The 24,178-nt window shown below is 42.9% G+C and overlaps 1 protein-coding gene across 10 annotated transcripts in view; it reads left to right on the top strand.

Moving 5' to 3' along the window:
* Positions 1-24,178, top strand: part of tns1b (tensin 1b) — a 146,428-nt gene that overhangs the window by 37,702 nt on the left and 84,548 nt on the right. For all 10 annotated transcript variants that reach the window (XM_046403346.1, XM_046403351.1, XM_046403350.1 and 7 more), the window contains exons 2-3: positions 4,849-4,963; positions 16,209-16,246. In XM_046403346.1, the coding sequence (XP_046259302.1) occupies positions 4,849-4,963; positions 16,209-16,246 (153 nt within the window). The remainder of the gene's footprint in view (positions 1-4,848; positions 4,964-16,208; positions 16,247-24,178) is intronic.

Here is a 24,178-nt window from a genome sequence, read left to right as displayed (position 1 = left end):
TAGAATTCCTGTGAAATTAAAAATGACAGGGCAAAAATGCTCCTGATGATTAGAAGAAACAGCAGACGGGGTCAATACACACACACACACACACACACACACACACACACACACACACTCTACTGTGTCGTTAAAAAGCAAGCACAAGCAGCATTTTCGCCACAAACGATAAGGAAAACTAAATCGTAGTGGAGGGATGGAAGTTGCTGTTTGGAGCTTCTGTTTGAGGCCTTTCACCAGCGAGCACAACAGCACAAGCAGTGTGGGACATGTGAGAGGTGCCTGGGCATGTGTATGATGTAAAAGTGTGTTCATCTGTGTGTGTGTCTTTGCACATATTCATGCACGATGGTGCCTGTTTTGGCCGTGTGTGCTAATGAGTGTGAGGCAGGAGATTATGCGTGCGTCTCTAAGGGAACCGGACTCTGTTCCCAGGAGCTGCACTGCCTGAGCTGAGGGGGGTATGTGTATACCCTGACCCCAGCTTTCGGGGGGTCCCGGTTGCCTGTCTGAAACCATTTCCTTCCTTTGTGGCCCATTTGAGAGCTCGGAGTGTGACGCGAATGTGAAGGACCGAGGCCATTTGCGTGGTTCTGCAACACGCTGAAACAGAAAATACTCGGCCTGGGCCACATCTCTGAATGTACTGGCAGGGTTGCCTTTAACTCTTTAATTCTCTGCTCCCCTCCCCCATACCTCTCCCCCTCACCCATATCTCCCCCACGCGACTCGTATACTCCAGTCACCCCCCCCCCCCCCAAACAACAAACAAACTCAGAGCACTGAGTGCATTGCTAATGATGGGAAACAATTAAGGGCCCACAAAAGGGAGCGTCGTGCTATATTGCTCTGTTTCGTATTTACATAGTGTTTTGAGGTTAAATGACTGGAGCCTGGATCTCTGCTGAGGGCAAGCGGACTAAAATAGACAGGCGTGCTGAAGAGATCCGTCTTTTGTTCGGCTTTGTAAAGAAGGACGTGTTGGACGACTAACCACTCCAGTGATGGTGGGGAATTAAACCCTTGAAGGTGAAGGAATTTCAGTATGAGCACCCCAGAGCTCGATGCACCCCTCGAACCTTCTGCCCCCAGAAATAAGAGAGTTACAAAACGTGTAAACCGGACAAGTGGCACACCAGTGGATGGCTGGAGCCCCCACCCCACCCCACCCCACCAAGCATCCGTCCTACTGGGTAAACCCTGGTGTGTGAAGGCTGGGAAAGTGTGAGAACGCTCAAGAGGCCACTGAATGGGCCGCTAGATTGAGACATTCTGCCTGTTTAAGTGTATAGGTGTGTGTGTGTGTGTGTGTGTGAGAGGCAGAGAAAGAGGCAGAGTGAAAGCCAAGCCCTTTACTTACATGCAGTACGTTACCCTGCTGCCTTCCTCCGTCTGTCAAAGTGATGGCTTTTTGTCATTCAGACATAAGCGTCTGTTATGTAAACGTTCCTCAAGGCTTAACTCAGACATGACAGAGCTGTTCATGCTGAGAGGCGATATTTCAATATATGAAAAGGATTTTTCCTGTTTTTCACACGCGTCCTTGGCTTGAATGAAAATTGAAAATATAAATCGGGAGTCTGGGATTACTGCTGTGGTTGTAGTGCAGTGTTGTCGGTTCTCACAGGCTGATCACTAAAAAAATATAACAGTATATAAGCTGAAGAAAAATCAGTCTAGTATAGTTTGTTAAAATGATTTTCTGATTTTGTGCAGAAGAGATGAAAATCACTGATCTTAAGAAGGCAGAAATTTACAGAAATTTACACTTATTTAACAAAGAAAGTTCATAAGAGATATAGAATTGGAATTTTAAATTGGCAGTGAGTAAGTTGCCCAGGAACATTGAGGGTGACGCTGAACTGCATCTACAGTGGGAAAACATAGCTTGTTGCTATAGCAACATGGACTGATTAAAGTGTTACACCCCACGTCGCAGAAGCAATTTAATTTGGAATCTGGAAAATGTGTTTTGTGCATAAACCATCAGACAGAAAACACATGCACAGAAACGCATGTGTGCTTCTCAGTCATGTTTTTGATTTTTATTTACAAAATGAACATAAGGCACAGCTAATAGAACAAAAGCACGACGTTTGTTAACGTCCTTTCGCCATAATCTCTGTGGTGATGGCGCAGATTACTGCATTTCAGACGAAAACTTCCGTTCCTGTGGATTTAATGACTGTTTTGGATGATGCGGTGCGAGAGTAGATTGACGAAAGCGGTTTCACGGGGTGTTCCTCTCGCCTGCAGCCGTGTCATATCCTCTCCGCTGACAGGGTTGACTGCTTTTAAGTTGACATTTGATTCCTAAACAGCGTGGAAGTGAAACCAGAGGATTGTTTTGAGTCAAAACACAGCGTGTGTGCTGCCTCATTCCACAGGTATCGATTCCCACAAAGCCTGGTGTCATTTTGACAGAATAGAGAAGTATTTAGAGTCGCAGACACACACACACACACACTCATCCACAATCAAACCCACTTATTGCCCCTTCCCGCATCCCCTCTAATCCATATCAAGGCTCCCAACCCAGCAGGTGCCAGCTGGAGCGCTGGCATGGCGGCGCCTTGGATAACACCATGTGTGGATGCCAGGCAGAGACCTCCAGCCCTCCCCAGAAAAGCCCCCTTGCCAACATGGCGCGGCCTGCACAGCCGTGGTCATTATTTCAGCCTAACTAGATTAAGTTAATCACGTTATGTAGTGGTAAGGCGTAGCCGGGAGATGGAATGAAGAGTCGGCTGTCCTGCTGTTGCCATGTGGCTCTGAAATACAAACACTGAACTGTCACGTAGAGCTTCATAAACACCAGAGGTGACTTCAGTCTGTTTCACTCTGTTTGAGTTTAGTAACCTCAGGATGAGCTCGTGAAAAAAGGACAATTAAGAACCTCTAATTAGTGTACATTATTCAGAGTACGGTTTTATTGCAAAATCTCAATGCTTTTCAAAGTTTACTGTTCATTAAAATAGAAATATTGTCTTTATATTGTCTTTGACAGTCTGTTAAAAATCCAGTCTTACACTTGATAAAGTTGCAGTCCCAGAGACGACATTATACACTTTTCACTGACTGATTTATGTAGAATAGAACAAAACGTGATGTGTAATGAGACGCCTTCTTCCACACGTGCACTGACTGGAAATAACACATCATGGGAAACAGACATTAGCTTTCCTTTCTTTCTGCTAAGTCAGTTCCTTCTGCTAATAACAGGACAGTCAGTGGATTGAGGAGCGAGGAAAGTCCAACAGATACTCTGCTTTATCATTCAAGTGTTAGGACTTTACTGTGATTGCACACCCTAAGCTGCTTTTCCAACACGTTGCCTTTTAGGATTGATGAGTTGGAAAAAAAAGGGGGGTCATTAGTGGTTATAAGGTTACTGTGGTTGGTTAGCTGGGATTTTTTTCAGAAAGGGAACTGCTGTGTATTCTTTGCCGTGCTTTGAGATTCGATGTTCTCCCCATATGAAAATTCCTGTGCCCCAGTATGCCCACCACATGGCCACTTTTAGCCGTGTCCAGCGTGCACACGGACGCTTAATGGAAGCCTCATGTCTGGATGCTGTGCTAAACCGGCTCTTCCTGCCTTGAAAATGCATGCACTTTTTCTCATATGAAAACATGAAAGGCATTTAGCTACATTTAAGACAGAAATGTGTCTTAAATGTGGTGTTTGATTGTTTATTGTGTTATATTGTCTTGAACTGTCACAGTCAAAACAAAAGCAAATATTCTCCAATGGCCAGTAAGATTTCTATTGCTTCCTTTGTCTCGCCAATACTTCGCCTGTCAGTGGATTAATTGCATACGTCATGTTGCGTTATTTGCACTACATTAAATAAAAAGGTTCACAGAGAAAGCAAATCATTTAACATGTTGTCTTATTGGGAATGACTCTGCTGCCTTTGGAGCCAACCTCAAGTGGCCACTCGAGGGACTGCGTTGGCTTCGGTTTTCAGCCCTGGAGGTTGCTGCTTGGTTAATTGTAGGTTACATTAAATGTCATTCCATCTGATGAAATATAAAACTGTTGTGGCTAAGTACTTTTACAACTTAATAACTATGACATAAAAATTTGGTAAGCTTGTCTAGTTTAAAGGGGGATTGATTGGACCACTGTTCCCAGAGGGTTAAACCTCCAAGTAAAAACGGGGACCAGCTGAGCAAATACACCACAGAAATGATGTCACATTTCCCCGCGGTTGGTCATTAGGGGGCAGATGGAAACGCGATGCAGTTTTCTTGTAAAGACACCGCAGGAAACAATCAAACTTCCAAAGCTTCACTTTTCTGTTTGTTCTCGAGCGCTGCTGAGCGCCAAGTTTACAAAGCCAACAGGAAAAGGGCTGGGGAGCTGAGATGGTATACAGTAGAGGAAAAACAGCAGGCTGCAGACCGACCCAGACGGATGTTTAACTGGGTGGGGAGTACTGTCAGAGGTTCTCCAAAGAGTTGCATAACACACCTGCTAGGAGGGAAATGAGCTGACAGGAGGAGGAGGGTGAAAAAAAGAAAACAAATGAGATGATTGTGACAACCTAAGCCCCTGCAACTATACTTTGACTTTACAGGACCTTATGACCACTTTATTATACGCATACATTTCTGAACGTAGACTTGCTCTTCCTGTAATGCTAAGGACAAGAGGGCCACTGCGGTCAATGTGAGAATGGATGTAAGTAAAAATGCGTGTAGTCATGTGTTGATTTTATGGGTTGCAAATCAACTAAGAATTTTTCTTTGCAAAAACACATGAGATGACTCACGTCACCGGGTCACAACATTTTCACACTAACATTCCCACCTCTTTTGTCTTTTGTCGGCGTTTTCTCCGCAGCCAGAGGAGTTGGAAGCTCTTCATTCCCATACTTTCCGGGTGAAGACTTTCAAGAAGGCCAAGCACTGCAGCGTTTGCAAACAGACCATCATCCAAGACGGACTCATCTGCCGAGGTCAGTCACCTGTCCTGAAACATCGTGAACTTAACGTAGTTTTCATGGGGGTCCCAGACGCTGCGAGAAATTTTTTTTCTGAAATGTTGTGACTAAACTTTTCAGCTTACTGTGCTGATGCACAGGTGTACTCCAGGACACAGTGACATCACTGTTGGGTGGGTTTACAGGTGCAATCTCATGAACAGCCAAACAGTGATTTTCAGCCTGTGGTTAAATACATTTACGCATTGAAATGTTTAAAATGACTAGATGTATGTTGAGCTGTATTATCTGAGCATGAGTTCCAACAGCATTCAACCCCAGAAAAATCAGTCATTTTGTTTAAGGTCACCTGTCAGAACGTGAGGAAGGAATTTCGTGAACGTAACCAAATGTAACATGAATAAAAATGTCCCGTTAGGTAGATTTTACATCGGCAGTGATGGCTGCCATGGCTCCCATAATCCCACACTGCTTCATTACATCATCAAACTACGTCTTTTGATTTCACGGTTTTGACTGGGAGACTCAGAAATTACGTTTAAGTTACTGTTTTAGATAAGAATCTAAAGGCCTGACTGTCAGATGCTTTAGTGCAAACGTCCACCTTAGAAACCTTTTAGCTGTTGGCCATTGTTTTGCAGTTAAAAGTCTTTTCACATGTAAGATCTTATCTCGTTCTTCCTGTTTAGTCGAGGGCTATTTCAGTGCTCATTTGAGGTCCAAACTCTAGCCGCTAAATTGGGTTGACATTTAAAATGCAACCTGTCATGAGTTGCGGCTTACAATTGAAACGGGGAACATAAGCTGCAAAACTCAAGTGTTGGAATATTTAAATTTCTACCAACCAGACCCACACCCACTGAGGGAATCTAATAAGTGTTCTAACCTGCTGGGACAACCATGGCACAATATCTGTTACAGCATCCATCAGTGAGGGGTCATCTGAGGTTACCTGAGGTCATCTTAGTGTCAGGATTTAGTCAGTCAGTTGACAGAGGAGGGCAGAAGAAGCCTCAGAAAGGCTAAGGGTTAACAGCTTCTCAGTTTCCTTAATGGTATGTACTGAAGGAGCAACAGACTGGTGATAGAAGGTGATTTGTGTGGTTTGATTGATGCAGTCATCTTTAACAGAATATGGCTCGAAACATGTTTTTTCTTTTTGAAAATTCCCCATTTCAGAGGATCTTTGTTGCTTGAGTTGATGGTGTTGTACAAACACGTCATGCCTGCTTCCTGAACACATTCACTAGGTGCCAGCATCAAGCAGTATTTCATGCTTGCTTTTTGTTGTTTTTCTTAGTCAGTGCAGGTGCCAGTTGAAGTATAATGCGAAACAACAAACAATTGTGGGAAAGAAACTGACATTCACTCATGGACTTTAATGTGGTCACCAGTCTCCGTGAAGTTAACCCTTCCCATCTGGCGCTCCAAGTGGGTTAAAAGGAAATCGAAGAATATATGACCCCCGGTCTGCTCGCCACATCATGTTTAGTGGAAATGTCTGTTTTCAGACAGATAAGATCAATGAAACCCTGCGGAAGCGGCTGGTTGTTTGGTTTGGCGCTCTCGGGGGGGAATAATTCAGCTTACAGTTTCCCAAACCTGACACGGGACGGATAGATGTTTGAAGGGCACGGCTTGGAAAAACAAGAGTATTCTCTGCACGTTGGTATCTTTTGGACCATAAAGGCTGTTTTGACAGAATGACGGTTTGTTCTTGTGCTGTACTGAGTGCAGGTCCAGGCTCATGCTGGAGAAGTGGCCTATTGAACACTGATTAAAAACAGTCAGTCCATCAATTTAACACACTCATTACGATACTGTAAAGTATAAGGTTGGACTGTAATCATGTTGTGATTATTTTGGCTGCTACTGCGATTGTTATACGAGTCAGGGTTTTAGTGGTGATGCTAATTTTAACGTTTCAGAAATACTGAAAATACAAGTTAAGGTCTTGTGAGAGAAAATGTGTTGGTACCGTCCTGAGGAATATACTCTGTGTTATGTGTACATTTGGTCGTTTGGATCAGTCGTAATTGCAGTGTTAATATACTGAAGCAATACAGAGAAAACAGCTCACTGAGGGGTTGAAGTGCCAGAAGCGAACCGGATATCTGTAGGTTGTTGAAGTGAGCACTGAGAGCTTGTTTTCACACAAAGTTTGTGGTTTGAAGCCCTGATGGTTTGGGAAAAGCTGGTTGTGACTGACCAGCACTGCTCTCTCTGCACAGCTCACCACCTGCATTTACTCTGCATTTGACTTTGTGATCTGACTGGCGATTCCAGATGTTGTTGTTGTGCAGTGGGACGTGGCTGTCATTAATCATTTTGCAGATTTGTATGTGGTGTGACTTCATCATTATAAAGAGAGCCCTTGAATATTGTGAACCACTGCTGTTACAAGCAGTGTTCATATCAATCTGATTCTTAATGGATAAATGTGACCTTCTGATCCTGAGTAAATGGGAACTTTTCTAAGAAAGCGATCTCTGCATTACACTGAAGTTACCATTTCTTTGTTTGGAATGATGATGTTTATATTTTGTTGATATCTCCATGACCTGCTCTGGCGCTTCGCATCACTCTGTCCTGGATAAATAATGTTCAGTTGTGTGTGTGCAGACAGTTGCTTAAATGTTCCCATAAAATGGCACAAGCCAACACCTGGGCCCATCATTTGGAAGAGCTGATTTATAGGAGATATAAAGCATCATGACAGGACTGCCTTTCAGTCTGATTTAATTTACCTCAGTGCGATTCTCGCTGCCTGCTCATACCTGGCTTTGGTCACGTGTACGAGCAAATGGTATGTGTGAACAGCAGCTTTCTGCAACAGACGGCACACACACTGTTCTCTGTCTGTCTCTCTGTCTTATGCTTACCTAAATGGCAGTTTTTTTACAAGCATCTAGCAAAATGGAGTGCCAGGGCCAAAGGCCGGAGACACCCGAGTTGTAGTACTGCAGTTGAGTATTTGAGTGCTTCAGTATGATACACATCAGGGTCATCGGTGGTTGTATGAAGTCGTCTTTGGCTCTGGAGGAGCTTCGACATGTCTGGAAAAATAACCCTGTTTATGTCATCGGGTTATTAAGAGTCTGGAGATGTAGATTTATCACAGAAAGTCTTTAGAACAAACTGGGGGCAGGACGCTTAAAAAACTTCCCTCCTTTAGTCCAAAATATGCTGTTAGGTTGCAGACTGCAGCATAGGAAATGTAGTAGCATTTTTCTCTTTAGCTTGACATATTTTTGGACTGAAAGTCAGGACTTCTCAGTTTTAACCGTGTTCCCCATCCCTCAGCAGAAGCCCAATACCAAATTGCAAGTGTTTAAAGGAATCTTTAAAGGAATAGTTTGTCATTTTGGGAAACACAGTAGTTTCCTTTCTTTCTAAGAGCTACACAAGAGACTGATAGTAATCTCATGTCAGTATGTTAAATGTAAAGCTGTAGCCAGCAGCTGGTTAGCTTATCTTTGCACAAAGCCTGGAATAAAGGGGGAACAGCAATCTCTGTTAAATAATTAACCCGTCATATCTCGTTTGTGTGAAGTGTAAAAGGACATGAAGGATTTATGGAGCCATTGCAGGAGATGCCATTTTATTGCCACATGTTTACATCCTTTAGAGATTCCCAACTAACTCTGAACCAGAGAGTGAATGAGCCTGACTCCCAGAATGTTAAAGCGTTGGTTAAGGAATTTGTTAGTCTTATATCCAGACCCCTTCATGGGCTCAAACATGAAATACTACGAGCATTGAACATTACAGTAGAGATAAACTTCTCATGATGTTATTCATGATGAAGCCTTACAGGATCCAGCCGCTCCCTCGGTCACGCCGCACTTCCTTTCTGCCGCTCTTGTTTACTAACATTCTCCAGTCACATGGTCTCGTAATGGCACGAGCTCTCGCACTTCCTCTCTCGTTAGCGGTTGCCAGGATACAAGGTGTTAGTTGCTTTCACAATAGCATGTTGACGCAGGTCAGGACCGCAGTTTTCCAGTTAAAAAAAGGTGGGGGGGGGCTCGGTGGAAGGGTATTTCTGGAGAACTTGGCCTCAGGGCAGGAACTGGCTTTTATATCCATTCACTGTGGAGCAGCTCAGGATAAATAGATGGTTTGTGTGCAGGTCCGGGTCAGTGGAGTGTTAGCGTGACTTTAAAAGGGAAAGTACAACTGAGAATGTGATCATTTGGTACTTGATATAGTTTAAGAGGACACGTTATCTTTTGTTAATAATTGAGTTTGCCTCCTCAGTCTGAAGGAAAACGCGAAAATGTGGCAGCAGTTTTCCTCTTCTCACAGCTGCTGTGTGCAGCTCTTGTAAAGGCATCATACAAAGCCAGTCCAGCTCAAAGAAAAACTTCCAGCCACCTTCAAACAAATGTACAAAAATCGATCGGAGGTGCTTTTATCCAAAGAAAAGGGCGTAGCTGTTGTGCTGCGTCCTTGTTCTGGAGGCGACCACACCGCCGAGATTCATTGTAAACACAGATCTTCAAAGAGCAGCTGGAGACGCACCACAATGGCAGGTGTGTGTGTGTGTGAGAGTGTGTGAGCGAAGGTTATCAAAGCTGTCTTCTTGACTGCTGAGCTCATCCGGTTGGTATGCAGTAAATCTCAATGAGGGTTGAAACACAATCAGACATGCAGAATCGGCTGCCTATGGAGCTCAAGTGTGATGCACTGATGTTACAGAGACATTATCATCATTATCATTGTGAGAACATTTTGTTACTGCACAATGTGAGAATAGCTTAACTGCTTGCCAGCAGGGAGCACTTGCCTCAGTCGGCCATAGTTTACACACACATAATATATACAGTACACAGAGCCATAGCATTCAACTTAATCCCCATTTTCCTTTCCTGTGCCTCGGAGCCTCTCCTTCCTTTGGCAAAGTCATTAGTCTAATAGGAGGAGCAGATGGATGAAGACGAGTGTTTTCTGTCTGTCCCAGTCTGATATCATTATCCTAATCTACTAAACTGAGCAGACAATGACTTTCCATGAACAGGGCACAGAGGCTCAGTGTGCTCCGTCACAGGGAGTGCCTGCATGTCGCTGATGAACTGTACATGTGCTCATCTGAGTCATACAGAATTGCTCGTTGTCCTTTCACTTCGAGCCATTTTGTTTGTGAATTGTTATTTGTGCTGAAAATCACAGAAAGTTTCAACAAATGACTCGGCGTTGGCAGCTTCACAGCAGTTCAGAGTCAGAAGAGTCAGGGAGCCACCTGCTGGGTGAGTTGAAACATTACAACTGAACTGTAGTTGAACCTTTTTAAAGACCAGGGACTCTTGAATTGGATCTACTGTTCAGCTAAACGTGTGTGATGGCAAATTTATCTTTTATTTTATGTATTCATTCACACGTTTTTTTGTAATGCTGTTTTATACTGGCCAGATCAGTAGGGAGGTAGATTTCAAATACTGAATTAATTTTTAAGAAACACATAATTGTGTTTTGAGCCCATAGGTCATGAAACATCTTGAACAATAATAAATGAAAATGGAACATGTAGGGTAAATAAAAAAACGATGAGGAATGGATCCACAGAACTGTATCTTATATAGTAAAATTCAAGCTTCAGTATCTCAGGCCTCCCACCTGTAGTATCTCTTCCAGCCACTGGGGGGCAGCAGAGTCCTTTGTTTTCAGTGGAATACCTTTATTCATTTGTACAGCCATATCTGCTGCTGACATCCAAGGTAAATTTCCAAAGTTTTCAGCACAAACCTCAACCCTGAACTTGTGCACAATGTGTTGTGCCGTTTGTCAGGCTTCTTGTTATATTTACACGCTAATTTGCTGTGTTGTTGGCAGCAGCAGCTTGAATCAAGGGAAACAGCTGTTTCAACCAAAGTCAGACTAATACTCACATATACACAAAAACAGACAGAAAGGTAAACAAACAGAAGCTCTGTTTTGTCAGGTCGAAGCAAACAAATGACACAGATCACACAGAACGGTTCCATGGGAACTCCCAGTCAGGATTTATTCTGCTGTCCTGCGCTGTTTTCTGGAATCTCCCATGTTAGGAAAGCCTTAGCAGCTGGATGAAGGTGGGGCTTTTCCACAGAAACCCAACACTGGCAGGGATTTCGGCTGGGGAAGATGTTTGTGGGATGAATGATGACACCCTGTATGAGTCAAACGATGGATAGTTTTGACTGAGTGTCAATATTTACCAATGTTAATACTACACAGAAACTGCACAGAGTACACAACAGAGGATCAGAGTATTAGCGAGAGTGTGTAGGCGCATGAAACCTAAGCTTTCCGCTGTTTAGAAGAGGAGGTTTAGTCATGTAAGGTCATCAGCTGCTGACGGCCACCTTAGTGGAACAGCTAAGTACTTCTGAAGCCCGTGTCCTTGTGTACCTCCTCGGCTGGTTAGCCCTTGAGCCTGAGGCCAGCCATTCTCTCAGACAGAGCTGACTTGCAGTTTTCACTTACCCCAATCAAAAATACCATAAAAGTTGTTAACTTCCATATTTTTGCATAATCACTCAGAGTTGGATTGCACACGCATGGAAGGAGGCCTGTGTAACCTGTATCTCAGGCCACCCTTCGTATTTGTCTAACCTGACCTGACATGAGCACCATCTGCAGCTCAAAATGTCTGCCTCGCCACACGTTTTCAGAGTTCTTAGAGAGTTGGTATGTGCCTGTACACAGGAGTGACGTACTGTTAATGTCATTGCGCTGTATGTACACGTGTTGGCGCTCACGTGTTTGAAATCGTCCATGAAAAGGAGAGGGATAGTGAGAGTGAGGCGAGAGGAAGAGGAAATTCTCCAGCCCTGCCCTCTGATTGTGTTCAGTGTTGTAAGGGGGTCCAGCCCAGCCCTGTGGGAGTATACGCTCATTCCAAGGGACCAGGGGAAGGAAACCACCCAGCCTTGGTCACACACCCCCTCCCTCCCCTCCTCCCTCCCATGTTGTGTAGCATACCACAGACCAGGAGTCAGATAGCAACTGGTGCTTCACACTCCTCATCATCTCCTCATTTTGACCAACTCCCATCCCAGTCGTACACTCATTTACGTGTGACTGATCCGAGCAGTTGTTTCACCCCCAATCTGTTATTCATCCTTTCCATCCTTCCATTTCTCTCCTCATCTTCCATCCCTCCTCATCCCTGCTCTGCCCCTCCTCCTCCTCCTTTTCTTCTTTCTCTCCACCAGGAACGTTTCTGCTCTGTTTATTCTCCAAGGCTCCAACTTCCTAACAAGGTAAAGCCTAACCCGAGTCCTCTGGCCTCAGCGCTTTCACACCCAATATGGAAGTCCTGCTTCTTCCCATGTGGCCTAGGAGTGTTGTTTACTGGGGACTCACGTGCTGGGAATGGTACTGGACATTGTCCTGATGAAAACGCACATGGCTTTTCTGCTTATCGCGCAATCGGCCTAGTATGTTCGAATTTCACATCTATGAGATCATTCCATGTGACTCGTGTCACATCTAGTATGTCAGAGGTAGTTTGGGTGGACCTCCGTGGAATTTCACTCTTGTGCATTGTACAACAAAAATCAGAAATGTGGTGGAAAATCTCAGGGCTTTGACTGCATGTTAAACGTTTGTAAAGACGGGATAAAGTTCAGCATCAAATCTCCCCGTAAGGGCTTTAAAATGAGAACCAGCGTGAAATACTCCATTGACTCAAATGCTGCCGATATAACCGGTCAATAACCGATCGCTTTTTGGTCAATAACCGGGCGCTTTTGCGAAATATTTTTCTTATTTTGCTCAGTGAGTGTGTAGATTTTGAAAAGCACAGTAGGTCTGCATCTGCCAGTGGGCCACCACAATGAGAGTCGGCCCAACAATATGCTGATTGAGTTACAGGGGAGACTCGATGTTCTCTGCAGATATGTGGAGAAAACAAGTACATGTGTCCGTATTGACAAATGGCCAAAATGAGTCGGAACAGATGTAGTAAAATGTAGTATCCCTACTCCAAACTCCAATTTCATACATTTTTACTTTTTTTTTTTTTAAATAAAATTTCTAAAAGAAACAAAATAAAAACTAAGACGTAAAACAACATTTGCAGCCTGAATGGAAAAGAGATGTGGGCCTCTTTGGACTGAGAAAATGCTTTGACACCTTCGGATAATCAAGAGTTAATCAGAAATGTGAAATTCACTAATTTAGAGCATGTGGTTCAGAAATGTTTCTCAGTTTTCGTCAGCCTCTGGCCTCAGTCTGTACTCTGTGAGAGACTACACGGGCCGAGCTGTATGGAAGAACTCCATTCGGTTTGACCCTGGGAACTCGAGTACTTTTTGATGTCTTGGAAATGTGTATCCTAGTAGTATTTCTTGGTGCCACCAAGATTTAAAGGTCTGTAATTAAGTAGTCAAACTGACTTTAAAATGTTACCCCCCAAAGTACAAATATATTTCTGTGTGTCTCTAAATAGAAACTAACTGCAGCATGATGTAATTACACATTAGGCTTTAAAAAGGAAGCTTCTGACTTTACCCAGTTTCAGCACAACACACTCTTTGTCTGTTGGTTTATTTAGTTAGAAGTTAATTAAAAAATTTCATCTTATTCACATGTTAAAGTGAACATCATTTTGTTGTACAGCTGATACATGCTGTGGTATCAGGAAATGAAGAGACTTAGCAGTGATGCATCAGTCAAATAAAACATGACTGCAGGTTATCTGAATACAAGTTTCCTTAAAATGAGTGAATGATTCCAGTAAATAAACAGAACGTTAATGTTTGCTTGAAGCTTGAAGCTGTTTGTTGATCCCAAGCTGCTCAGGACACTTAACCTTTAACTCTGAACCAGGATGATGGCGATTTAAGGCTTATAAGGAGCTATAGAGCTGCAGAGAAAGATCTAATCTCATCTGTTGCTTTCAGTACATGATAAGGTTAATATATTAAACTTTAAACTGGTTGTAAAGCATTCTGTTTATGGATTTGTTATGTTAAAATACTCATTCAGTTATCAGCTCTGAGGGAAGTGAGGTATACAGCTGTGCTCAGACAGCAGGCAAAGCACACTTTTGCATCATGCAGTTTGCATGAATTTGACTGCTGGGCTGTTTGTAACGCTTGTAAAGCTGGACAAAATGAGTGAGCCGTCTCTTTATGAAGCGCATTCTTAAAAACCTCAGCATGAATGTGCATTTCTTCGCTGAAACATGTTGAGCTCACGCAGACATGTGTGCCGCCCTGGGTGTGAATTCATCTCACATCTGTCCACCGACTTTATGAGTGATCGCGTCACTTCTCTAAAGTCTGCTCTGGGTTCTGTCTCAGCACAGCGCAGAGCTGAAAGTTCACTGCTTTGAGAGGAAGGATTTATCCATATTACACACTAAAACACATGGTTTCAAGAACAAAGAGTTTAAGGACTTTGTTTGAGAAATATGCTGTGGGATTAAGGGACGTACATCAGAGAGAACAAAGTGTTTAAGAAGCAGACTGTACATCTGAGGCGAGAGGAGTTGCAGCGAGTGTAGGCTTCAGAAAACATACGACTGATGACATAAGGTCTGGCTGCCTCCCAAATTCATATCAATAACCTAACAACTAATCACAACAGATATTACACTTGCTTTGAAAAATGTGGCTCAAGACAGGAAGAATAACTCATTACATAAGGTATAGCGTGTTCCAGTAAAAGCATACAGTCTTCTCCTTTATTTGGAAAGCTTACGCCTCAGCACACTGAGCCGTGTTTTCATTCTCTGTCCTTGTGACGATTTATGAGCCGCTGGTCCAGGTGCTCTCCCCTGTTGACCCTTATTTGTAGAGCCGGTGGGAGTCCGGAGAGGGGGCTCGGGGGCTGAAGGGAAGCTGCCAAAAAATGTGTTGAAATTCAGTGGAACAATGTCTTTTATCTTCTTGTTGATTGTGTGCTAGATTTTTATGAATTTTCCTCTCACCTTTGACTCCCACACCGCAAGACTTTTATTGTTTAATTTCCTCTTCTTTGCAATGACTATAAATGATGTTTTTATATAAATAATGGCACACTAACTATTTGTATATGAATTATCGCTTGACTCTGCAGTTCATGTGTGAAAAAGAAAAAGAAAGTAGCTAGCATAACAACTTAAAATGTACCAATGAGTCACATCATATGACACACATGTGTTTAAAGCTAATTTCTGCTGCCTCCAACTGTCCAAAAAGCCTATAAAGTGCAATATTGGTTGAGTGGTCGGCTACTTTAGTTCAGAATTAAATGTAATATAGATTGCAGCGATTTGATACAAATATTTTACAGGAATCTGCTAGCAGCTTGGCGCAAGCTTTGGTTCATCCGTTTGTGGGTGGTTCTCCTAATTTTTTATGTAGCCCTGCCAGTATGTTTGAGTGAAATGTCCCACCTGCTGTCACCGTGAAATCTGGTTTGTATTGTTGTTGGAAGTTTGACACCTACAGACCCACACTGGGAAATGTTATAACCTTCATCTCTATGATTTGAATAAGCAACGTCGTTCGGTTTACGACCAAATATATGAAAAACCGATGAAAATCCCATCAGCTTCAGCCATAGCTTTGTGCAAAGTGGCAAATGTTAGCATGCTAACAAGCTAAATGATGGACCAAAGACAACAAAGATGGACGATGGTACATGTGTGTAACAGAGAAAGAAGAAATAGGCTCAATTATTTACTGGATTGAAATTTATTTAGTCTGGAAACTGATGTGCTGTTCTGTAACTCAAAGTATTTTCCTTATTATGAGCAGTTGAGTTTTGTCTATTTTATCTCGATAAGCATCTCGGAACAACACGATAAGCATCTCCCTTGAACATCTGTGCAGCTGTTCTGGTATGGTGGATAAAATGAAGCTTGTCACTCATCAGACCACTTTCAGCAGAAGACCAACACTCTGTCATTGATTTTACTATTATTTATTACACTGTATGTTCAACGCAAAGGTGTCCCACTGATAAGAAGATTAAAGTTAAACAGCCACAGGCGGCACATCTTTCAAAATGTCTTTCAGAATAATGAATTAAGACTTTGACAGAGAGCCGGAGTTCAGAGTGCACAGAGCTGACATTACCCTGCTAACAGCAGATGATATTTGACTTTGACCGCAGAAGAAACACTCTGTGGAATCTGAATGAACCTCTTGCTATTTCATACCCCCTTGACAACTACTCAATGCCATGATTCATGCTGGACCACAGTGTTTGGTTTTCTGCACAATGTTTGGGAGATTTTTATGAACTGTGAAGTTGATTTCATTTTCTATTTTTCTGTTTTCTCCAGTGTGCCGAATAGCTTGCCACAAGAAATGTGAAGTCAAGGTAAGAGGATTCTTTTTATTGCAGAAAACAGGAAAAAAAGTCATGTTTGTTTCAGCAGATTTTCTTATGGTTTTATGCATTAGACGTGTGTTGCTTTTCCAAAAGAGAAAAGGCTCAACAATCTGAACTAGTGAGCTTATCAGGAGGAAATATAATGCTTTAGGTGGAGTCAGCATTCCCTCTGTGTGTGTGTGTGTGTGTGTGTGTGTGTGTGAGAGAGAGTGTATATACATGCAGATGTTGGGTAGGTGGAGTTTAGGGAGTTTATGTTGTGCAAAAAAATCTTAAGAATGTCCAAACAAGTCCTCTTTGTACCAGAATGTGTTTATATTGGATAAACTCTTGCGTCTTGGAGATCGCCCCGTGTCTAAAAATAAAAGACCTCTGGATGGAGCCATCGCTTGATTCATCTTGTTTTGGAGAGTCAAAGAGCACGTAGAAGAAAACGGGAGGGAAAACAGATGAAGCTGAAGTCCCTGCAGGGTTGTTAGCGATGGAAGCTTGTGCAGCACTGCCATGAGCCATGCACAGGAGATTTTGCACACATAACCACTTATATACAGTACATATGCACACCTCTGTAAACACACATGCTTCATCTGGTACCCATTATTGAAATGGGTGCTGCTTGCCAGCTTTGCCCGATTTCCTCTTTTAAATGCCAGGCGTGCAGGGCAGGCAGGCCATGCTAGGAACGAGATGGGAGCTTCGGCCAGCCATGCAGGACGGGCCTCCAGTGGAAAGTTATCGAAGAAAACGGCCAAAACCCCGTACCACCCTTCTCATTTGTCTGTGTATTGCAATACTGTAAATTTTACCGTTGAAAGTGCCACTGGATTTGGAAGGTTTAATGAAGTGGTATCCAGGCTTGCTTGAGTTTTATTTTTAATCATTCAGTTGTTTAGATCTCAGACTTCTGCTCCAAAACCCCCAAAATAAAATTTGAATGGTATTTTGTTTTTAGCGTATTTATAGCATTGGAAAAACGACATTTCCACAATGTAAAGTTAGATCTCTTTCCAGAAACTTTGTCATCAACATCTCTCTGAATAATGCACAGAAGAGGATATTACAATCGTTGTATGGACAGTTTTGTTTTTATTTACCACACACAAGTGATTTCAGAGAATTTGTGACTCTCAGAGTTTTCTCTTGGGTTCAAAAGTCCCAAATGTGCAGATAATCTGCCTGTGCGAACTGAACATTTCATGGCGTATTAGGGCACAAACTTTTACTTTGCAGAGGAAAATTCTCACACTTTTAAAGATGTTATTTAGTGTCTTACCTCATGTTAATTTATTTCAGTTTTAATCATCTGTCACAGCACAGTGCTGCTCTGATGACACATCACTGGCAGCTTTACTATCAGCTGTGAAATCCCTTTTACTCTTTGACTTCATTGAGAATTTAACTTGCTCAGTTAGCCTAATGTGGCACTGATTATGCTAATGATGAAATCTCATGAGCTGCTGCCATTCTTTAGGATGAAATGAGCGACATGTGACAACTTTGAGCAGTTCAGAGAGTTTGGGGAGTCCAACTTGGAAAACAAGTTGGAACCAAATAAAAGAGACTCTTAGGATAAGAAAACACGAAGCTCATCGTTTCATTTAAACATATGTATCAAGTTAGCATTCACAAGAGCCCACAGAGTGTATTATACGGCTGCACTGAAGAAGTGCAAGTGTGATGTACGACAGCGTCCACTGCAGACGTGATAACAGTTGAATTTCAGGAAGTCAGGGTTCAGATTTGTGGGAGGAGCCCAGAACAAACTCCCAGTGTCTATATATACAAAAGTGAAACTTTCCATCTCCAAAAATCACAGCAGCATTTCCTTTTCTAAACATTTCAACCAAAAATGTCAAAGCTTTGGCAGGAAGCAATTTGCTAACAAGCCCAAGATGAAAAACAAGGGAGTGACCGTGACAGGGTCAAGCTTGATCACTATCTGCACTCAGAGCAGGCCTGTCGGGTACATTTTTATGGATTATTTATTTTTAAAAAATGAATAAAGCTCTTTTTTTGTGTTCTGTCAGTCATATATAATCTTACATGCAAGGAATCTGAACTCCTGATAACGACTCTAAGCCGGGACAGTTGTCTCAAGGTCTCAAGTACGCACCACAGTTATCAATCTCTGCCTCGAGATAAGACTAATGTGTGGTGCATATTTAACCTGGCAACTGGAAGCAAATGGTCAGATGGGTGTGTGTGTGTGTGTGTGTGTGTGTGTGTGTGTGTGTGTGTGTGTGAGAGAGAGAGAGAGAGTTTGCTCACAGCTGGCTGTGAAAAATGCTCTAAATCTTGTCAGTAAGATTTCACTGCTGGGTGATGACAGGAAGGAGCCAGAGAACCTATCAGTTCACCCTGGAAGATGAGACGAGAGGGACTGCGAGGCCAGTTTTCCCAAACCCTCGTGCAGTTGATCTGATCGCCCTACCTGTCATTTCTCCCTGCCTCCGTCACCCCTTCTTCCTTTTGCTCAGGCTTGACATCTTTATAAAAGTGGCAGGATGTCTGTGACTTCCCGACTGCACTGCTGCGACGGCTTTAAGGCAAAGAAAACATCAGGCTGCTCAAAGAGCCGTCGTTCTGTTTCGCCCACAGACATACAGTGTGAAAGCAGCTGTAGTGGAAGCTCCCAGCAGCCGCCCACCATTCAAAAACACAAATCTACTGCAGCCTCTTCCTGTTTTGTGCAACATTTTCCCTTTATGCTCTAAAGTAATTCAACAGATTTCCTTTTAAGTCTGACACACAGTGTAAACAGCATGTAGAAAATATTGTGCTTTTTAATCTTCACCTTTCTTGCAGCTACAAAAATATTTTTCAAGCCTCCCTAAGTGACTGGAGGAAAATTCATGACCCTAAAAAAATCTTTAAAATCTAAAACTATAGTGTGTAAGTAAAAATACCTCTAGTAAACACAGAAGGTCTGTATTTTAACTTGAACATTCATTCATTTTTTGATATTTACTGTGTATAACCAAGCTTTCTTTATTACTAATTATAAAAACTCTGAATCGTATTAATTTGATCTGAATTTGTTAGTACTTTTCTGTTGTGTCTGTTCAACATTTCACCGTTGCTTTCACAGTGTGTCATACTTATGTCTCAGAAATTAAAACCGACTAAAATATCAGCCCCCCGACCTGACACGGCGGTCAGGCTCTAATGGGTCGCTCGAACTTAAAGTCAGGAATAAATTGAGGTGCTGAGTACAACCGATTGGGTTTCACTGATCCTGCGTTGCCTGTCAAGTGTGTTTTGAAAAGGAAACTACCATGTTCCACTGTTAATGAGGAGGGAGGTCTGAGAAAGCCAAGTGGAAGAACGTGAACACACTCTCGCTCCACTGGTTTTTCATTCTCCGCTCTGAAATGATGAAGCACTTGTTTTCATTTTTCCCAGCTCCTGAAATTCTCAGAATGCATGTTTTTTAAAAGTCTGGAGAAAAATCACGTGTTCCTTTGTGCTGGCTGGCCTCCTCCGTGTGTTTTTCGTTATTTCAGTTTGGTTGTTTGTGACCACTTGAGTTCGTTTCATTAAGCACAATATGCTTCCGCTTGTCGCTTGCAGCTTGCTGATGTCCGCATTTTGATGTTCATGTTTGCCAAGTGAAAAGCTGGAAAATGCTGCTTTGTATTTCTGAATTCGGTAAGAATCTTAAGTTCACTTGGTTCTGAGGACTGAGGAACTTATACAGTAGATCATTTAGAAGGATAATCAATCAAGTCAGTGACTTATGTTCTGTAGTTGTGATCACACATCTACATTTGTGATTGATTACATAAGCTTTGTTCTTACTTTGAAGTCTCTGGGTAGAAGTACGTACCGCTGTGTTTGAACAAACATTCATTTTGGCACCAAGTGGCGCCCACTCCCCAACATTTTTAACATTTCTGAGCGATCATCTGGAGATAAAAAGTCCTCGGTGTGGCTGAAGGTAAGACAGATCATCCATCTCTTATTATATATTAGCTCCAGGTCTTTGACACATGCAGACGCCTGTGCCCACACATGTGAGGAGCGTTTTTGAGAGAGAACATCAGGTTTGCAGCTGGTCCTTCCCTCACTTGTCGAACACAGCTTTGAGATAGATATGTGGAAGGAATACAGTAGCTGTCTGGTCACCAGGAGCCTGGTAGAATCAGTCTTCAAAGAGACCATCCTTCAGCTGTCAGACCAAGTGATAGCAAGCGTACGTTCAGTTGTAGTTTATGAACAAAAAACTGAATCCCCGCTGGCTCCCAGGCTTCTGACTTTGACCTCTGTAGGACAACATCTGATGATTTCTTTCATTTTTGATTCATTTGCTCATTATTTTTGGATTATTTGCTTCACCGTTTACTCCATAGCCCAAGTCATTACAGTCATTGCCTATGACCTAATCTAAACCTTAATATCAGAAAAGTAGTGAAAAATGCCCGTCATAACCTCAGAGTCCATGAGGATCTTTTTGAAATTGCTGGTTTTGTATGACCAAAAAAACTTATAGTTAATCAATTTTGAATGATCAGAAACAGATAACAGCAGCATATCATCACATTTGAGACACTGGAACCACAGAGTGTTTGACATTTTTAGCTGTGCGCTCAACGGCGGGATGGCTGTCAGTCTGTTGGTCCACAGCTTTAATGCAGGCTAAAATATCTGGATGGATTGCGATAAAATTTGCTGGTCCCCAGAGGATGAAACCTTTGGTGATTCTCTGACTTTTCATTACATGGATTGCTGAGAAATTTAGAAGAAACATTCGCATTCCCCTCAGGCAACATGCTCTCCTCCTGCCACTTTGTCACCATCCCTCAGTGTCGAGATACTGAGTTTGTGTGTGACTTGCAAAGTCCTTTTAATATGATATTAACTTGAAAGGGCGCTTTGGTTGGGTTTAGGAACAAAAGCTACTTGGTTATGTTTAGGAAAACGTTGATGGTTTCGTAAAGGATTCAGACTTTGGTCTCCTGGGGGAGACGATTTGTGTTTATTCCTCGCACCTTTGTAAGACTTTGATGCGTACTTGCCTTCAGTGTTGATGACTTGCTTTGCATTTACTGCTTCTTTGTTTGCTGTGCAGTTTTTAGCCATCCTGGGACTTACACTAACATCACAGCACTGCTAATCCACACCAGAGGGTGAGATAAACTAGCCATTAGAGACAACACATTGTTCTTTGACTAAGTGCAGGAAGGGTTACATAACCCCAAGTAAAGTTTCTAAGATGTCAGCATGGTATTGAATCCCAGTAACAGCATTAACAACTTCCTTCCTCCTCCATGTGGCGGCAGCTCGCTTAGGAATGGGAGTTACAGTAGGAAGGGGAGCATTGGGGAGGAGGGGTGAACTCCTCTTAAGAAAACATACAAGAAGCCTGGTCAAAGTGGTGTCGCTGCGGCAGACTGAGGGCAGGACATGAAATGGACGGGGTATGGTGATAATCAGAGTATTCCCTTGGGTCTTTGACATGGCATCTGCATGTGCTGATCAAATGCAGAGTGAACCAAAAGCTCTGCTAATTGAATTAGCAGTCACAGGACGGGACACATGCTGTCTACTCTGCCCGCCTCCTCGTGTCAACAAGCATCTGTGGGGACAACAACACGAGCACATGATAAATCATACGGCCTCTAAATTGAGAACTCGTACTGAATTAGAAATTGTGTTTCCGATTCTGCTTTTGTCAGGATTTTCAGCCAGTTTCGGAGATGTTAAAGTAATGCAGTCTTGGGTTGGGCTCATCTGTTTTTTAGGCCATTTTGGGTGCAGTGAAACAAGTAGTAAACAACACTGACATAACCTCTCATGTTAGCGTGTTAGCGAACGGCTGATCATATAAACCTCCAGCAGACACGGAGCATTTGCGTTGGAGTCCCGTTTCTGGCCACCTGGGGGTTAATGAGAGCAGGGGGACTGAACCAGAACAGTAAAGTTGCAGGCTGTAAAATCAAAACAGGGAGCAGAACAATGCTACAATGTTCATAAGAGTTGACAGGACCTGTAGAGCTCACTTGTTGACACCTGCCACCTTACTCATACCCATTTAATCCATTGTTGACACAGAAATGTTGATATCTGCAGCTTGACCTTCAAAACAAAGGATGCTGTTTTCTACTTAAGCTCAAATATGAGCTTTGAGGTTTTCTGATCTGTAGAGCCTGTCAGCTCTCCTTATTCCACTGCCTGAGTGAATGGATTACACAAGGAGCGGTGGCTTATGGCCATGTATTTAGTAACTGCATGGTAGCGACATGTGCATAGATACAGCGAAGAAAACAAACAGGAACGCCCAGCCTTTGACATGATGGAGTAATCAAGAGCTGCTGGAAAGAATGTCAACCGTGGGCCAAGTGCATGCAGGAGGCAGCGATGGAAGAAATAACTGAGGGGGATGACTTCGTACACCAACCAAATTACATGCGATTTCATTTCACTGACCTACAAAACTTGTTTTCAAAGCTGCAGCCTCGTGTCCGGCATCGCTACGCTCCCCTGACCACTACAGCAGCTGTGGGCGAGGTGCCTCGCTGGAGGACACATCCTCAGCACATACTGAAGAAGCTTTTTTTTTGTTCAGGTTCTCCGCCCACGTAGTTCCAAAGTGCCTTTTGATTTAAAGTGACAACTTTTCTGTCTTATGCCTGCCTCCAGCTGTCTAATCATGACCATCCAGGAGAAAAATCCATGTCAAATCTGGTCTGTAAGCTGCATGGGCGTTGGTGAAATGTTCCACTGGGCGCCGGGGGACGGCGATCTGCTCGGCTCTGCTGTTGCTTGGGAAAGCCTGAGTCAGACTCATGAAACTGGACCTCACCCACACAACTCTCCCTCACTACATCCCTCCCTTTCTTTTTGTCTTATTCCCTGTTTATCTTTCACTTTAACTGTTCCTCCCACTGCTTGTCTTTTCTACTTCTTCTTCTGTGACTGTGTCTCTTCCATTCCCTCGCATCCACCCAACAGCAAAATCTGCATTGATGTCTTGATCCGTTCAGGTTTGCTTATCGCTCAACATTCCTGGAAGGTCCACCAAAGTCCAATTAAAGAACAGCAATAGGTGTGTTTGTCCAGTCCCATACAGGAAAGATTCAGGATGTCACCTGTCCATGATTTTTAGTGATTTAACTTACTCGAAGTTGTGTCTTTCTCAGGTTCCTCCCAATGAACCTTAGCCTTGCTAAGTAAGAAAAGGGATTTATTGTTGTGATGGTTGTCTCTTGTAACGCTGGTGTGACAGCGAGGACACAGGAAGTCGACCAGACTAAAGCAGATAACTTTCCCGTGCTTTTCCATACCTAACATACTGGTATGGGTAATTGCATTGCAGTAAGTGGGGACAAACATACACTGTTAAAAAAACTAAACAAAACGAGGGGAATTCCCACTTCTCTCAGATCAGCCAGCTTCCTACACTAAAGGTGTGCGTCTCACCATTAACAAGCATGTTGTTTTGTTACTGTAAACCACATGTCTCCTCTCTGGCAGTCCTCCCTTCCTTCCTGGCTCCTTGTCATTAATAGTGAATTAAACAACGCTTACTGAGGCCGACATCTGGTGAACACGGCTTCAGCTGAAGGTGTTACTTTTAGAGCTAGCTTCCATGTAATTGCTTCCAAGAAACATCAAAGACAGTGGCCATTCTTTCCAGGTTGCGACATAATACTTAATGTGCCACAAATTTGTACCAAGCATTCCTCTGTAATGTCCCTTTGTCTGCTACTGGATAATAGCTGGTGAGGTTTTAAATGGCACAGTGCTTACTTTAAGACTAGCTGAATATGATCCTGATTCCTGGTGAGATGTTCCTTATTGACAAATTTCTTGATTTGTCATTTCTGGCAGCAGCTTTGAAGCATCACAGAACAGAACAACACCTTCTGTTTTCTGTGCAACCGAATGCTCGAGAGGTCAGCGATGCCTCTGGCGAACCAG

This window comes from Scatophagus argus, chromosome 11 (assembly GCF_020382885.2).
Source record: "Scatophagus argus isolate fScaArg1 chromosome 11, fScaArg1.pri, whole genome shotgun sequence".
NCBI classification, from domain to species: domain Eukaryota; kingdom Metazoa; phylum Chordata; class Actinopteri; family Scatophagidae; genus Scatophagus; species Scatophagus argus.
Note: the sequence above shows the minus strand (reverse complement) of the source record. Positions and strands in the feature narration are given on the sequence as shown.